Raw genomic sequence first — 12,985 nt, 5'->3', positions numbered from 1 at the left:
CATGGGCTTAACGGGGGGAGGGGCGGGGCAACGATTGAAACGTTAAGACGCGTCCGTTTGGTTTCAGACTTGAACAAGGATCACACGGTGGTGTACAGCAGAGAGTTCACTGGGCGGCACGACTATGGGTGCGGTGCCGACGAGACGATCGCGTCGTTCAAACACTTCCTGAAGGACACGGTGTCGCCGGACAACCTGATCGAACTGAGGTCGGTAGCGTTTTAATTGTATTCGGTACGATTTAGTATCGGTTTTAATGGAATAAAAACGCAGCGTGGAATGGAAACCGGGCGGCGTGGACGGCGAACATCCCGAGCACGACATGTACCTGACCATATTCCAGGAGGCGGTCGTGTCCAAGATGCAGTGCATGATCAACGCGAGCATCGAGCAGCGGCCCGAGCTGAACGCCCGGAACAAGACGGTGCAGGAGGTGCTGAAGGAGGCGATCGTGCACATCGCGCACTGCAGGGACCTGATCGCGCTCAGCCCGCCGGACCCACGGCTGGCCGGGCCGGTGGACAAGATCCGAACGATGATGACGACGGCGGCGGCGACCGGCCGACACGGGCCGATCGTGGTGCGCGGCGGCCTGGGCTCGGGCAAGACGTCCATCGTGACCGCCGTCTACCAGCAGTGCGAGAAATGGTTCGACCGGCGGCCGATGCGCGTGGTCCGGTTCTCGGGCGTCACGCCCCGGGCCTCGTACAACCTAGAACTGTTGCGCGTCATCTGCGAACAGCTGTCGTACGCGCTCCAGCCGAACGGGCTGTGCGTGCCGCTAGACGCGTCGTTCGACCCGCTCTACGTCAGCGACTGGTTCCAGACGCTGCTCAAGCGTTTCGAGGACGAGTGCCGGTCGTCCACGCTGGTCCTTTTCATCGACGACCTGCATCGGTTGAACCCGCTGGACTCAGACATCGTGGCCGGCCTCTCGTGGTTGCCCACTGTGCTGCCGGCCAACGTGCACATCTTGTGCACCACCCTGTACGTTCCGGACGAACTGAAGATGACGCCGCTGCAGAAAGACCGCTTCATGAACTCTGAGTTTTACATGGAACTACCGGACGCCGACATAGGTAACGATGATCGTCATCATGGGAAAAATTTTTAAAAAAAACCCTCTCTTCGAGAGTACATTTTTCTTCGTCGGTAGAAACCGAGTACGTATGTAAACGCGTGTTTTTCCAAAGGAACAATCCTTAGTGAATTTCACAGAAACCAAAACGTTCACGTAAGTTTGTTAACGTTTCTTACGATATCGAAATTAATTAAATCATTAATGGACGATGAACGTTTTCTCTTGTCTGTATCTGTACATTATTTACGATCTAAAAACGAATGAGAAAAAATATCTGCTTTTTTTTTTATTAATCCGTTTTCGTTTTGAACATTATTCTTTAGAATTTTTACAGAACGTAAAATTTCCTCTTTGAAATAACCATTTTTTTTTTTTTTTTCTTACGTTTATTTTATGTTAAAGATACAATTTCGGAATAAATTGTGTTTTTAATACTATACTTTGTTAAATGATGTAAATTTTCTATAGCGTTTATAAAAAAACCAATGTATAAAAAAAGTGTATTTACCTGTACAGTAATACTGGTAAGACGTTCGCACTTACAGTAAAAGTAAAAATTATTCAGATTACTTTAAAGTAATTATATTATGTTTACTAACTTAGCTAACTGTTTCAAATGTTTGTTAATTAATTAATTTTTTTTCAGAGACAATCAAGACGACCATTAATAATATGTTCGACGGCTACGAACAGCTTTTTGGTTTTAAGGCCGTCTCCAGATTAGCTTCGTATATATCTGTATCTGAATTCGGTTTAACAGAAACCGAACTTCTCGAGCTTCTTATGCCGACTACCGGTGACTTTAGTGCTCCGTTAAAACTAGAAGACGGACATTTTAATTTTTCCACGTTTTGTACGGCTAAAAAAACTATAAGTGAGAAATTAAATAAAAATAAAAAAATAAAAAAACATTACTAATTTATTCCATTTCAAGTGCCCTTGCTATTCGAAAAGTTCATGAGCGGTCGTATATTGTTGTGCTGGAGACACAAAATAACGTACGATGTCGTGAGGCAAAGGTACCTCACATCAAAAATACATCAAAGGACCTTGCATATGGATATCGGGAATTTGTTCTACAGCGAATTTTCCAAAGATGAATCGGAATCAAAAACTGATGGTTGTAAGTATACTGACTAAACAAATACAATTACCAATGTTTCGCTTCGTACGTTAAACATAACGTGGGTACAGTACCGTTATTTTGTACCGTTGGTTGTGCAGACAGTCTATCTTTGGTTGTACTCGATGAAACGTTAAGATCGGGTTAGGGGTACTCGTCAAACATTTGCGCAGCCGAGTATCACAGCGAGTGTTATATTTTTTTTTTTTTTTATTATTGTTACAGCGGCGAGCAAAGACGGAGAAACGATAATACAAAACGATATGACATATAGTTTAAGACACGTTGAAGAATCTTGGATCCATCTTCTCAAAGCAGGTAGGCCTATTGTCGATCAATATCGTTCATGGTCCGTCGAAACCGTTCACAAACTTTTTTCATTCAAGCCACCGCTCATATAATCATCAATATTGTGCCGCTCGTGAATGAATTAAATCATTTGGCATCTTTATTATTTAAATTTTAAAACATTTTTACTTGAACAACGAAGTGGTCTAAACATAAATGTGTACAATTTTTCATTTTGCGCGCCTTTCCCCGTCTATAGGCCACTTAAGACCTCCTAAAGACTGTCGCACTTCCACGGTACCGAAAACGAAAATATTTACGACGTTTTGCAGGTGACAACACGAGACTCAAAGAGCTGACGTTGTGCAATTTCGATTTTTTACTGGCGGCCGTGCGAACAATATCCGTCAGTTACCTCCGTTCTATATTGGAACACGCGCGGTGTTACGTATTGGACAGAGACGTTGAATTGGTCTATTACACAGTGAGGAAATCCAGTGACGTGCTCACGAGAGACACCTTGCAACTCGGAGCACAGATAATAAGTTGGCTACGGCCCGTGGCGGGTGAGTGAGAATATACATAAAGTAATGATTGTTTGGTTTTTCGACCCCCAACTAACTAGCAACGGCCTATCGTTTCACAGACAGTAGCAAACTGATGCACAGGATCGTGAGGTGTTCGGTGTCGTGGTGCGACGGCTTCACAGATCCATTATTGGTGCCGCACACGAGTTGGTTACAACCGCCTTTACCTCTTCACATCAAATGTAAGATTACCGATTGTTTTGAAACAGCATTTAAGTTACTCGTGAACGATTCGTTTTTTCGAAACAGCCGATACGCGAAACAATTATAAAAAAATTTGTAAAAAAAAGTGTCTTGATTTAGTATCGATTTTGATTTTGAGCAAGCTACTTGTTCAATACGTTTCATACGGATTAAGAATCACGGTTCTTACGGGAACATAAGTTACTGAGTATCGTAATTGAAGTATTCGACTTTTTCTATTCATATTAAATTCGATTATCATTATCAACTGCGATTTATTTTCAGGTGTTAACTGTGGTATACCGATCCGTTATATAGCCCCCACTCCATCGGCGCAACACGTGGTCGTCATACCGCAAGAAGGCGATGCTCAACTTTGGCACACTATGGGCAATACGAGGATTCAAACTTTTCAAGGACATCAGAAACCTATTAAATGTTTGAATATAAACAAAAATCCTCAGTTATTGGTTACTGGTTCTGAAGATCATAGTGTCCTTGTTTGGGACCTAAACACATACGCTTTAGTGGCGAAATACGCGTGAGTTATTTAATCATCAACTCGATCCTTCCAAAAAGCACAAGCACACATACAAACGTGCATGTGTAGTGTGTGTACACATTTGTACGACAATGACATAATTTTACTTTCACAGCAATTTAGAATCGTTAGTCTTAAGCCTATGTGTGGCTACGATCAATGATGGCGGAAATAAAGAACTCGGTGTAGTTATGGGCTGCGAAAACAGTAAAATACTTCTGTCCACGTTAAAAGGCAAATTGGTAAAAAAAATAGACTATCACAAAGGACCCATCACAGCGGTTCAGTTAACATCGCAAGACGTTCTAGTAACGGGTAAATATAAACCATTTATTATTTTATTAGGTACTTAACCTATTTGATCGTCGATGTAGATTGATAAATAGCTTTAATTTATTCGCTTAATTAACATCGTTAGTATTGAAATATTTAACATTTTTAATTTATAATGCAATGTCAATACATAATCCGTATAAATGTATGCATTCACGTATGAATTAATTGTATATTTCATCGGCTCTAAATAATAATGTACTATACCCTCGCTAAAATAAATAAAATTCCTAGTTCCACCTCTGACTAAACCTATCTGCTCGGCAGGGTCGTCGGATTGCATGGTGTGCTTGTGGGAAATGGACACGCTCGACCTGCTCAACACCATTGAATTACCTGGTCCCGTTCAAATGTTGGACATATCGATCGATTCGATGTTTTTGCTGGTGCTTTGCGAGGGCAATCAGCTCTGGTTGCACGCGCTTGCCACCGGCACCCTCATACACAACTTGAAGGGATACTGCTCCAAGGTCATGTCGATCGCACTGGCCGAGGACTGTCAACGTGCAGTGGTGGCCGGCGTCGATTCCAGAGTATACATTTACGACATACACTCGGGTGATCTCGACCTAGTCCCCATTTCCACTTCGCCACATCACAAAGAAGTCATAGCCGTAAAGATCACCAATAACGACGATTTTCTTGTTACCGCCGGTTAGTACCACGACAACGACAACAAGTCGACCAACGCTATTCTTTAATCTTTCGAAGCAAGTGACGTGTAGTGATTTTGGTCATTTAACGATGGACACTAACCTCATAACCACGCACCGAATGTTGATCGTGTAGATGTATTATAATCCCATGTATACAACTCGATATTGATTTCCCCGTGTTTCCCATTCCACCGTTTATTCAATCCCATCAAAAATTAACTTTAACGATTATAAAAAAACTAACAAAAGGATACTTTATAAATTCTAAAAACAATACCCGTGATATACCGTCAAGAGTGACACTTGAAAAATAAAATTCGACTGTCGTAGCTTAAATAACAATATAGTTTTTATTATCTAGAAAAATTATTGCACTATAGATATTATCCAATGGTTGAAAAAATCACGGCGTTACCCAAAATGAAAAATTTACGTCGTTCAATATCGAGTTAACATTTTTAACAAGTGGTTTTTATCATATAAATTTCGAACAGCCTCCGCAATCGCGCGTTTTTCAAATGATCCTTGACTTGGAGTAAAGCAATTTTCACGCCACATCGCAGGCGCGTAACGTTTGATTTACCAACCGCTGCGTCTCACCGTCGTGTTTCCAACAGGAAACGGAAAGATCGCCTACTGGAACTTCAGGAAAATGGGAGGCGCGCAATCCATCAACAAACAACCGTCACCGTTGTCGAAAAAACCGCACACCATGGCGATCACCTGTTTGGACATATCGCGAGACGGGACTATGGCTGTCACGGGTAATGAATAACGATCTCCAGCATAGGCGAAAATCGAGTGATAAAATAACGGTATGCGCCAATTCGGCTCGCAAGATTGTTTCCCGCTGAGATGTTCCCATTGGGCAGCGTTTCCCAAAGTGTGATCCGTGGACCCCTAGGGTTTCGCATGCATACTGGAGAGGGTCCGCGGACGTTAATTAAAAATACACAAAGTACCCATCTATAAAAAACGAAAACACTGATGTAGTATTCGTATTACACGGAAAATACTGTTGATCATAAATACATTGTCGAAATAGTAATCTTTCAAAAACGATTAAGATTAGAGACAGACTGATCGCGTTGGTTTATCGTTATTTATCATAAACATGTGTACACATTAGTTCAGAAAATAAATCATTCAATTTAGTATTATTATTTATTATTTTTTTTAATTTTTATTTGTATTAAGAGGTCCACGATCATTTTTATTATCTCTAAGAGGTCTGGCAGAAAAAAAGTCTGGGAAACGATGCCATAGAGTATACTGCATATACGCCGTATACTCTCAACATCATTTTGAATATTAACGGGTGTACTACGTATACTCTCAAATCTTAATCACTCGAGCGGAGTACATATTTTAATTTTGGCATTATTTCACAATATACATTCAGTTTACCCTCAAACGATTAGTACATTAATATGAAATCATTTTTGAAGGTATATTATGCATTTACGATGGTATCGATTTATTTGAACCATTTTAATGGTTTGGAAAATTGGTTAGAAAATTCTATTTCTGTTAGCAATAAAAATGTACGCATTTCGATATCTAGTTAATATTCATAACCCTTACCCGCCATCACCTCCGTCTAAATCGTAAGAACATTCTATATTTGGACACTCTCAACAGAACCGATGGGAACATCATTGGTTTCCCGGTTCCTCGCGAAAAATGTCTATGACGCAGTGTGCACCGCGACATCACGGTTTACCGTTCCATTTAAGTGTTGGCTCTATGAAAAAAAAAAAAAAAAATCCACGCCGTAAAAACAAATACAACTCGATCTTCGCCTAATCCGTGATAGCCGGTAATTCCGCGTTAAGACGCGTCCACCCTATGCTGATATATGCTATCTTGATGTATTGCCACTTGGCTTTCTTTGATCCGGACCGACACTTGTCGGGTTCGGCCTGGCAAGCCAGTTGGCAAGACTTTACCAAATGGCACGTGTCAACGAAAAGTCCACATCACTCTTGGTAATGCCATTTGGCAAAGCCACTTGGCATAGTGTGGACGCGCCTTTACTCTGTGCTCTAATCTGTTTCGTTCGCTCATGTTTTGATGTGCGCGCAGGCGGTTTAGACAGTCTTGTGAACGTTTGGCACCTGAACGTGGAGAGCTTGGAAAACGTCTATCAACTGAACAACAACGAACTCCATTCCACCATGCACGGTCACACGGCCGCCATAACGTGCCTGGCCATCGCTTCCAACGGGCTGTTCGCCGTGTCTGGTTCCGAGGACAAGCTCGTGCTGGTCTGGGGCCTGACCGTGGGCAGCGCCGTGTTCACATTCAGCGTAAGTTCACCCGTACCGTATCCTGCCCCGGTCCCGGCACCACCACGCACGCTCCCCCGTCGGCCAACATCCGACTGAGCGCAGTTCACCTTTTTCGCGACCCTACCGAGCATAAATGTGCAATTAAACAACAGAACGTTTAAAAAATATTAAAACACGCAACGATTGAGCGCAGAAGTAGATTATTATAATATATTATGTTTATCGATAGCGTTTAAAGTGGCCTCCCTGAACGCTTATCTCCCACTTTTAATAAATATTCAAGTAGATTTTTGGAGTCTTTATTTTATAAATATTCCTCTCATAAGCCATTATGATTGCGTTTATTTTTTACATTTATACATTTCAATTAAACGCAGTTATTTATGATTATCGGTTTCTATTGATCGAATTTTTGTCATCGCTGAAATCCGAGTTTCTGGTAAAACCATATTACCAAGTGTATACATGGATGTAACTTGTAGAACTTTGGTTTGTAAGTTCAACTTTTAGTAAGCTAAAGTTAAATTTTATTCCACTATTTTCCATAATAAATGGATATATATAAAATAGTTAGTTATACTTAGTAAACAAAAGTCAGAAACGTTTGTTAAAAGTTTAAGTAATCAATACAATTTAGTACACGATACTTATATGATGAAACAATAACTGATAGTAGAACCGATTCAACATTGGACATTTTATTAGTTTAATCTACTAGCTTGTAATAATACGAGTACCTACAAGTACCTCGTATATGTGTAGGCATAAATGATAATCGTACAAACAATATGAAGACCAAAAACGGTATGCCTAGTTGTAAACAGAACGAACAATTGACAGCGTTGCATGCAATTAGAATATTTTTTTCTGTGATCAATCAGGTAGTTAAAAAACAGACCGTGCTCGATCGGATTATTAAAAAATATGGACTGTGTTCAATCAGGTACCACCGCTCTTCTCCCTCGAAACTCCGAATGGTAAAACGTTTTCAAAACGTGAACTTTCTGATTAAAGCTTGGAATCATGATTTATAATTTTTCTGTTAACTTATTTTTAACCGAAATGATTATTTCGATGATCAACTTTTTTTTTTTACAACATTTACGGAGTGTCTGGTTTCAACAAAATCAAATCTTTATTTATCAATCGTCCTCTGCCCCTGTATTTCAGCTTTTTTTATATGTATTTATAATCCCTTTTTCCCATCTGTTCATGGTGTTCTGACTCGACAGGGGCATCAGTCGGCCATCACCGCGGTGGAAGTGACGTCCGACAGCGAAAAAGTGGTGTCCAGCGATAAGGCGGGCGTTATAGCGGTCTGGCTGTCGGACAACGGCACGTTGTTGAACTCAGTGATTTGTCCGGCCACAAACTTATCAGTGACCAACAACATGAAGTATCTGGTCAGCGGTGACGGACATTTCTCGTAAGCCGAACACGAAACGAATTGCATTTACACGTTTTCCTTTTTTTTCTTACCATCGTGCACACCCATATATAGGTTGCACATTTGGCCATTGTCGGTGAAAAATGAGGGCGGCCCGTGGACGGAAAAATGGCCCGTCAGTCACACGGAAGAAATCACGTGTTTCGTCATAACGTACGACTCGTTGCAGATAATCACCGGGTCCAAAGACATGTCGTTAAAAGTGTGGCAAATCAACGGCGGCAAACTATCGCAGGTAACGACCGTGTGCAATCCATCCGCGTCTCGGCTGCTTTTCCGGCCGAGGGTGGAGAACATTGACAATATTTTAACACATTTAGTGTTGAAAGCGAGAGTAGAGATTTACGTGGGCCTACGTGTGTATGGGCAGTTTAGGACGGATCATGGGCGCAAGTAGAGCCCTAATATTGGGAGTGCTAAAATTACTGAAAATTAAATTAAATGGTATTTTACTGTGATTAGTATAGATTATATAGATCTAAAAAAAAGAAAATCAAGAGTGCTACATTTGAACTCAGGGGTGCTAAAAACCCTATTGCGCCCCCTAGTTGTGCTTATGGGATGAACGAGGGAATAAACAATCGCGGCCAACGGGGCAACTTTTAACCGGTGTTAGTGAATTGCGGCCCAAAACTTAAACAACGTACGAGTTGCGGCCCATACAATAATCTATATACTACATATATAATATATATATAATATATACTATACATAGTACATGTATATAAACATCACAATATAAAGTTATTGATACTACGTATTTTCTAATATTGTCGTATATTATTAATATTTGTCATTTTTGTCATTCAAGAATATAAATAAAAAAAAAATATTCGTAAATTAATAATACCGTATAGTAATTTCATTTCTTAGCTATTGTTTTGGTTAAAATAATAATAATAATAAAAAGAAAATGTGTGACAAATAAGCTAATAAATATAATAATATTTTGCGTTTCTAGAATATAATATATAATGATAATAATATATAGTAATTATAAATTATTATATATACATATTATATTACTACAACAGATAATACAATAAAACGATCTATATTATCTTTATTATATTATATAAAGATATAACTTGCCGTTCAAACGATTCGTTTATCACTAAATGTATAGCCAACATCACATCGTACATATGGTTACTAGCCGATAGGAGATACATGGGTAATGATAATTGTTCGGGCCGCAAATCACCTATAGCTAAAATATTGTCGGGCCACAACTAACCTACGGCTAAAATATTATCGGACCGGAATTCACCGGTCTCCAACACCGGAAACAACACGCCGGCCGCAACTCACACCCACACCCCTTTTAACACTTACGTTCTTGCGACGTTCTCGGTAAACTACGATTTTTCCGAGTTCCTCGCCATTCGACTGCTATAAAAATATTCCTCTCCGAAGTCACGGTCGTCGTTGAACAGACATCAAAAAAATCGATAACCGGAATCACTGGTGCATTAGGTACGATATTTGCTCAAAATGCTTATTGGTATCCAATGAAAAACGAAAACATTTTTTATCGACATCAAAATCATAGGCATTTAACCACCAACCCCGATTAGGTTTGTTTTTATCTTTTCCTTCGAAAACCTTAGAAATTAGCGAGTTTAGATTATTTATTTCATCGGTCGGCATTCAAACGTAACTTCGAACTCGGCCAAATAATCGCAGCACACGGCGATATCGTCGCCAATCGCGTACGTCCGTCCGTTTCGACCGTTGCCGATTCGTTCCGTCAGTTCGTCCCGCTCTCGTGTCTTCAGGCGCCCTCCGCGTTTGCCGACAAAATCAAACTAATTACTTACCGACGTTTGCCGGTCACGGTTATCCGTCGTCTCGCAGGTACTGGTCGGCCACGAGGACCAAGTGACGTGCGTGGCCGTGGCCATCAGCGACAAGTCGATCGTCGTCTCCGGGTCGTGGGACGCCAACCTCATCATATGGGACATACACACGGGCGACGACAGACACCTGCTGACCGGGCACCTGGGCCACGTGACGTGCGTCAAGCTCAGCGGCGACGGGTCGGTGGCGCTGTCCGGGTCCGACGACAAGCGCATAATCGTGTGGGACACGAAACGCGGCGTCGCGCTCACGTCGCTGCAGCTGCACCTGCCCATACTGGGACTGTCCATGTCCACGGACGTGACCCGGGTCGCGGTCCATCTGTACGAGAGCCAGTACCTACCGATCACGCAGCTGATGAACACGCCCGCGCAGTACGTCAAGGTCCCGGTGTTCATCAACCGCGGTGAGTTTTGTTATTTTTTTTTTTTTTCGTCTACAAGAATTGAAGAATACGAGAGCAATTTGATGTGGGTAAAAGAATTAATATGTATTTATATGTTATGGTTATAAAATTAAAATGCAATACATACGTCGATTGCTCCTTTGGCGATAAATTTGATTAACAATAAGTTAACGCCGCGGCGTACAGTGACAGGTGGCTGGCTACAATGTTATTTGTTATTGTATTGCTGTGATAAATTAATATCGTCGACACGTTTTTGAACAAAGAACCAAGTCTAAAAATATCTTTTCGAATTCCAAATGTGTTATAATTTGGAAATTAGTACGTATTGTAGAAACAATAATCGTATTTTGACTCGTAAAGAAGCCCGTTAACTCTGTGTGTCCTAAGCAGAGGCGGAACTAGGAATTTTTACGCCCGGGGAAAATGTTAAAATTACGCCCGATCATAGACCGATAATCCAATACTCTTCTCGAAAATGTTTTTCTAATAATTAATATACAATCATACGTATTGAGTTTTAACCTAATATTAGTATTTAACAAAGTTAAAAATATCAAATTAGTTGTTAATAAATACAAAAATTACAGCCTCTAAAATTTTACGCCCGGCTCTTTTACCCCTAGTCCCGTCCCTGGTCCTAGGGCCCTTGCATAGCCAAAGACGGTTTTACACTTACCACCAATTATCATTCGTCATTCGAGTCAACAAGCTACTGCACTTAAATTAATTGCAACATTTTTCCTTGATCAAATCCGTCGTTTGAGATTAATTATTAAATATTATTTTGAAAGTAGGACGATTTATTGGGGACCAATTGAATACATGCGAATAACCGCACTCAAAATGATTACATTTTCGATAGTGCATACTTAATAATGTTACGCAAGCTATCAAAAACACGTGAACGTGAACGTATGAAAATATATTTTAAAGGACGATTATACGAGTTTGATTGAGGTTTCTGGAAAACATCGTTCCTTGTTTTTATGGGTTGAATAATTTTTAGTATAATTTTCAAAATTATTTTTCTTAAAATTCTCGTTTATTCATCAATTATTCCTGTCCTTAAATGCCTCTAACGGGTGGCTTCTTATCTCCTGTCACTCATGCTATATACCCTTCTTATTTCTACACATACTCTTATTTTAAAATAATAATTACAGATTGTGTATATGAAAAAAAAAATTCATTAATTCGTGAAATAAAACATTACCTGTTCGTAAACCCTGTTAGAGCCACAGCACTTCATATGCGCTCACTGATTTATCCCTGTATTTTATGAATACCTCGGAAAAATATAATATCCGATATTAAATTTTAAAACTCAGTCACTCGGTTTACTGAGATGTACCGAAAAAAAACTTATCAATGATAATAAGCGGATTTTTATTAATTAATAACGTTTTTATTTCATTGTTCCCAGGAAATTATAAATCGTTCTGGAATCCACTGTAGTTTATTCCCGTAGCACAAACACAAAAACAACTTATCATATGTTTCCATTCGTCATGATATACTTTTAATTGCACCATATTTCAAATGATTCTGGACAGATATAGTATGTAAAACTTACCTGTTGGTTTATTATACAGCGAACCAAAAAACTGTCCTTTTAAGTGTCATAAATTATTTTTAAACTTTTCTCACGCTATTATACGAATCGTAGTTGTACAGTTGGTTTATTGGTATAATATAACAACTCTACGTTCGTAAAACGCATTCCGTGAGAACTTCCAATAGACGTTCCGTGAATAGGTTTAATTAAATTAATTACCAACACCGTGATGACAATAACCTAATTTCAGCGTTATCGGCACGTTTCTGTGCTTATAGCTTTTTTGAAAGATTAAAAATGTTGTTTGTTCAACACATAATTCCAAGATAGATTTAACAAATTGAAAAATAAACCACCCTTCTATAAAATATCATTATTTTATTATTTTGGGTTTCTTTAGGATTTCGATGTTCATTTACATAATATAGATTATTGATTATAGTATACATTAAAAAATTAGTTGACTTTCATAGGAACCAACAAATACGTAACTACAATTTTGTTACTAAAAACTAAGAAAATTTAAATTTTATTGGTGCATTCTCTTTCTGTGCTCAGTAGTTCATGTAGACTCTCGAATATTTAGATTCTTGTTCTTATCTTCTTTTATTTCTCATAGATAAGTTGACCA

General features: G+C 39.6%; 1 protein-coding gene across 1 annotated transcript in view; it reads left to right on the top strand.

Moving 5' to 3' along the window:
• The window catches only part of LOC112684186 (NACHT domain- and WD repeat-containing protein 1), a 217,523-nt gene that overhangs the window by 196,624 nt on the left and 7,914 nt on the right, over window positions 1-12,985 (top strand). Inside the window, exons 7-21 of the mRNA XM_025555553.1 lie at window positions 68-209; window positions 274-1,079; window positions 1,728-1,955; window positions 2,016-2,204; window positions 2,430-2,522; window positions 2,825-3,058; window positions 3,139-3,261; window positions 3,548-3,803; window positions 3,919-4,118; window positions 4,404-4,790; window positions 5,410-5,556; window positions 6,878-7,101; window positions 8,316-8,509; window positions 8,585-8,765; window positions 10,388-10,796. Of these exons, the coding sequence (XP_025411338.1) occupies window positions 68-209; window positions 274-1,079; window positions 1,728-1,955; window positions 2,016-2,204; window positions 2,430-2,522; window positions 2,825-3,058; window positions 3,139-3,261; window positions 3,548-3,803; window positions 3,919-4,118; window positions 4,404-4,790; window positions 5,410-5,556; window positions 6,878-7,101; window positions 8,316-8,509; window positions 8,585-8,765; window positions 10,388-10,796 (3,813 nt within the window). The remainder of the gene's footprint in view (window positions 1-67; window positions 210-273; window positions 1,080-1,727; window positions 1,956-2,015; window positions 2,205-2,429; window positions 2,523-2,824; window positions 3,059-3,138; window positions 3,262-3,547; window positions 3,804-3,918; window positions 4,119-4,403; window positions 4,791-5,409; window positions 5,557-6,877; window positions 7,102-8,315; window positions 8,510-8,584; window positions 8,766-10,387; window positions 10,797-12,985) is intronic.

This window comes from Sipha flava, unplaced genomic scaffold (assembly GCF_003268045.1).
Source record: "Sipha flava isolate LNK unplaced genomic scaffold, YSA_version1 244_pilon_pilon, whole genome shotgun sequence".
Taxonomy (NCBI): domain Eukaryota; kingdom Metazoa; phylum Arthropoda; class Insecta; order Hemiptera; family Aphididae; genus Sipha; species Sipha flava.
This window is presented reverse-complemented; position numbering and strand designations above follow the sequence as displayed.